The following is a 4905-nucleotide window of genomic DNA, read 5'->3' as shown; positions in this document are numbered from 1 at the left end:
CGGGAGAACTTTCCCGTCACGCTGCGGCGACGTTTCCTGGAGATGGCCATGATCACGCTGTGGAGACTTGGACCAGGCCCGCAGGAAGGAAGCACCGGTAAGGCTCTCGAACTCTGGAGAAGTGAGCTGCGCTCATCAAGCAAGACTCGGTGTGGAACCAGATCAAGGACCGTTTCTTCAGCGGACAAGAGCCTCCGGTCTGGAATGAGCGCTTCGTCCGCGTTTTTAGGCGGTACTTTTTGGAGCTGGCTCGGACCCAGGCTTGATAGCCTTGCTGCTTCGGCAGAAGGGTAGCTTTGAATCCCTTTTGCGGCGCCTAGGACTCTGGCTGACAGTTTTCGCAGATCGTTTGTCTGCCGCCATCTCGTTGTCGTCAAATATCTCACGAAGTCAGTCCACCGCGGGGCCGGGAGCGGGAGTTTCGTTCAGGAGTACAATGGCAGAGTAGAAGAAGACAGAAGACGAGGGACAACAGAGTAGCAATCAATCTGCAGGGCGCTCTTTTGGACACCCACAACACCAACAAGCAGCCCCTAAGCCCGATGTCGTTGGATGTAATGCGCGTCGTGAGGATTGAGGGACTCTTCTTTCTACTCCCGCTGTCAGAGTCCAGCGCGTCCTTTTTCCCACCAGGCATATTCCCAGGCAGACTTTCTTCGTTGCTTTCCCTCTGCTCCGAAAAACGGCTGCCTCACCAGCCATATTTGTCTTCAGTTCAGTTCAGTTCGGTCCGTCGGCCGTGACGCATTAAACCACCGCTGCATATCTACAATATTTCCTTCGACCTCGCCATCAACCAACTGCAACTCCTGCAGAGTTTCGAAAGAGCCTTTCTACAGGCCACTCACTTACAGGCAGAACTCGGAGAGATGGAAGCCTTGCTATGTAAGTCTCTGGAATAATTCACAGCCCTCAAGGGGAAACACTGACCGCAGAAAAGATGACCTCCTCAACATTCACATCAACCTTGCCCACGATCGACGCTTTTCGAGTGCCTTCAGGAGGTCCCTTCTTGTATTGATTGCGACCGACCTCTGCGACTTGAGTACAACGATTCTGGACCAAATGATCGGTAAGTGTCCACTCCCTTCTTCGTTCTTTCGCCGCTGACCGAGCCAGAGCGTCCGTGGGAGCTTCTGCGTGGAGCGCACCTCGCCAGGCGTGAATCTCATCAGTGGCATCAGGCATTCGAACAACTCTTCTTCTTGGTCCTGATTGAGGCTGGATACAGGTTTCAGCTCACTATCACGCTGAGGGTAGGTTTCGTTCCGGTGCAGCATTCTCCGGATGGTTGAGCTGACAGCCCCTCGCTACCAGCCGATCTAGACTTTTCTTTGGCGAAGTTTTCACAACATGGGCCAGCAATCGCTCGGGAGGACTCATTCGGCGCAAACACAGCCGCTTCTGCACAGATAGAAACAGAATGCGATCACAGTCTTCTTTTGTTCGGGCTGCAGACCCTCCTCTCTTCCGTCTTTTGGGGCAGAGGTCACCTTCACGGCGCCGATGCCGCGCTTGAATGCTCCTCGTGAGCCCCTGAATGCTTTACTTGTTCCAATACCGCAGACCCTGAAGTCACTGCCAAAAAGATCATTCCGAATGCAACTTGAGACTTTGCAACTTTGCTTGCTGCAGCGATCGATTTGAATCGCGGAGCGCAGATTCTTGGTGGCTAAAGCCCGTTCGCCGCACCTTGTCGTTTGCTTTGCTTGCAGCTGCCGAATGAAATCAGATATGAAGATCGAAGACATGGTCGTCACAAGTAATTAAGTTTGCGCCCAAAATTCTAACGCTGCCGCGGACAAATTCCTTATATAAGGGTCGAGTTAACACTTTCTGTGTCAATTTTGTAGTTTTGACAGCCAGAAATGCCAAGGCTGATGGCACAACGCATTGGCAACCGTGGGGCTCTTAAAGTTGGCACAACCTCGCAACGTGCCTTGACTCCCACTACAATACAACATCCGACGAACTGCGAACACAGAACTCCTGGCCTTCAACAACCATGAACACTCCAAACATGGGCACCTACAACGTTCCCTCGGGCATCTGTCCGTTCTCCTTATCCTCTCGCTTTGAGCTGCAGCTGACTTTGACAGATACCGCAATCGACAAGATGATGGACGCGGCGGAGAAGCCCGAGAACAACCAGCGAACGCTCTGGAACTATGCTCTGCGCATGTTGACCAAGATTGGACGTCCCACTGTCGTTCCTGAGAACTGTGAGGCACAACTGGGCTCTCCGTGATCTCCACTAACTGAGGCAGATCATCCCAAGGTCGACTTCTGGGCTAGGATGAAGGATGAGCGTACCCCGGAGGCTTGGAAGGAGCGCGCAAGGCGTCTCATATACTTGAGCGAGAATAAAATCCGCTGAAGGGCGGAAAAGGTGAGGCTCCAGCTGGCATTCCGGAGACGATGGCATGAGCTGATGCCTTCCAGCTTCGTTTGAAGGACACGCGATTCCCTCACCCTTTCGTGCTCTCGCCGTCCTCAGCTTTTGGAACCTGGCAGGATCATTGAGTGCGTATGAGCGGTATAAAGAACACTGCAGCTACAGACTCGTTGCTGCGGGTCAAGCTGAGGGAGAAATATAGATCTCTACTAGCAAACTCACGGCAGAAAACAAAACCATTGTCCAGAATCCGTGAATAAAACAATGCCGTCCCTCTTCGCTCATGAACGCTCCCACGGGCGGTGCATGAAACGCACGCCCCCCGAACGCCGACAGGCGCAGGCGCTCGCCTCTTGCTTTTCGTCGCCGGCGCAGCATTTTGGCACGGCACTTCCAGCGCCGAATGTAAACACTGAACACTACCAACCACCACCTACCTTCTACCATTTCCACCACAAACATGCTCGGCTTCCTCACTCAAGGTCTTTGTAAGCACAACGCTCCACCGTCAGAACTCGTACCCGGCTGACCACAGAAAAGATGACGACATCGACAACTGGCTGAAGATGGCCAAGCAGCGGTCTCGCCGCATGTCGGACCGCCTACAATGTTTCCGATTGGCGATGGAGGAGATGGAGGAGATCGGAAGGCCTAGAGTGCGAGGCGAAGACTGTAAGCGTCCCGAATTCTTCATGCCGTCCCCGCTGACTGGGGAAGACGATCCTGCCGAGGACATGATCGAGCGCTACAACGATCCGGCGTCCCCGGCCGCCTGGAAGCGGCGCTTTCGGCGCATGATGCGCGTCTCGAAGCTTCTCGAAAGAGCTCGAGCGGGGGAATGACACACCCGAAGGCGTAAGTTTACTCTCGCAAATAACCCCAGTGCCCGCTTCTTTGAGCTGACATCCCCCATACAGATCATGAATAGGCCGCTTCCTCCGAGATTCCCTTTTCCACTCGGCTCTGTCTTAGAACAAAAACAGGATAACTTTCGGCAAGGAAGGCCCTTCACTACAGAAGCACGGAATTGTTGGAGATCTTGACAAACGGAAGCGCGAAGGAGGATTACACTGGTGGTTTCCAAAGGTATCAAAAGTTGAATCAAAGTTTTCGAACCTACTTCGTGGCCACCCTAGTATCAGCCTTGTTAAAGTGTCTTGTAGCGGCTGCTGTCGCGGGGGTCGAAAGAGGTGGGACTCTGTCGCCGCGGCAATGAACCATGGCTCTCTGGACGTGTACGTGATAGCGGATGGCTCCTCCTTAAGCATCAATGTAACAACAGACGACCGCTCCCTGGGCGCAGTTTTCTTTCCCGTCGTCTAAGATATCCGTGGCGGCGTGAGAATCTCTATCCTTCTCTTTTTCGGCCCACGACGGCCTGAGCCAACACTTCTGGCGAGCTCCATGTCCTGTCAACAAACAACTCAAATCCAACGTCGTCTGTTTGATTTACACTCGAGATCTCTTCATCCATGCTGCTGACCGTCTCTCCAAGCACGGCTTCCTAATGCTTTGATGAGATTCGTGCTTTTCCCTATCCTCTTGTCCTACAATCAACTGAAAACCGTGCAAAAGACCATTGATACAACGATTCTAGCTTCTGATTCACTCGTATCTTCAGAGAGTCCGAGTGCAATCTTTTGGAGGAAGCAGAGGTGAGTTCCCCCATCCTCTGACGTAGAAACCCGACAGATTTGAACTGACATTGCATGATTATTTCTTGATCATGACCTTGCACTTAGCAGCTTTGGATGGTCAAAAGAGGAGACTGAAAGTGAGGGATTTGCAATACAGGAATAATTCATGTCGAATTGTATCGATTATAGTACTGTACTCTTGTCGAGCAATCACAGGGGCAGACTCCTTTCAAGCCACACCCGCAGCTGCTACAGTATCTTGCGGGTTTTAACACTTCGAACTTCAATTTCTGAGGCCTGCGAGACTTGATCGCCAGCCGGCGCATGTGGGCAAGCGTGCCGTCCGCGCCGATTGACTTCGGCGTCGGCGCACCTCCAACCACAACAACAGAATCTCGGTCCTCCGCCTGGCCAACCTAACCTTTTGTTGTCTCATCCAAGACAACACCAGACTCTCAATCCGCACCACCAAGAAAATCTGGCCGCATCTTCTCTCGCTCTTTACCATGGCTCTCCCTGTCGATTTGTGTAAGTTTCCTGCTCTACTCTTGTACTCCCGAGCTTTACTGACGTCCAAACAAGTCGTCGAGCTTGATGACGCCTTGGACTTTGCCGGAGATCGCCTTGCTCCCGACCGCATGCGCCATTTTGCACTCCACTGGGCCACCAAGAGGCTGGAGTACCTGGGCATCCTCCTAGACGGTTACTCGATTTGTAAGAACTTCCCAACCTTGCCCAATCTTCGCCCGCGCTGACTGGAGTGTGTAGACGACCACCACTTTGACCTTCGCACGCGTTTTCTCCACCACAACATGCCAGAGGAATGGAAGGACAGGTTTTGTCGCTTGATCTGGCTGTACTGGACCTTTCTAC

The 4905-nt window shown here is 52.8% G+C and overlaps 1 protein-coding gene across 1 annotated transcript; it reads left to right on the top strand.

The window, feature by feature from the left end:
- Window positions 1-2855: 2855 nt before the first annotated feature.
- On the top strand, window positions 2856-3237 carry J3D65DRAFT_668288 (uncharacterized protein; the record flags this gene model as incomplete). The annotated part of the gene is made up of 3 exons (XM_066803106.1): window positions 2856-2883; window positions 2936-3067; window positions 3113-3237. 3 exons carry the CDS (start codon window positions 2856-2858, stop codon window positions 3235-3237), a joined length of 285 nt encoding a protein of 94 aa, XP_066654221.1.
- Window positions 3238-4905: the final 1668 nt, after the last annotated feature.

The sequence above is a fragment of the Phyllosticta citribraziliensis genome, assembly GCF_038025025.1.
Source record: "Phyllosticta citribraziliensis strain CPC 17464 chromosome Unknown J3D65scaffold_7, whole genome shotgun sequence".
Lineage (NCBI taxonomy): Eukaryota > Fungi > Ascomycota > Dothideomycetes > Botryosphaeriales > Phyllostictaceae > Phyllosticta > Phyllosticta citribraziliensis.
This window is presented reverse-complemented; position numbering and strand designations above follow the sequence as displayed.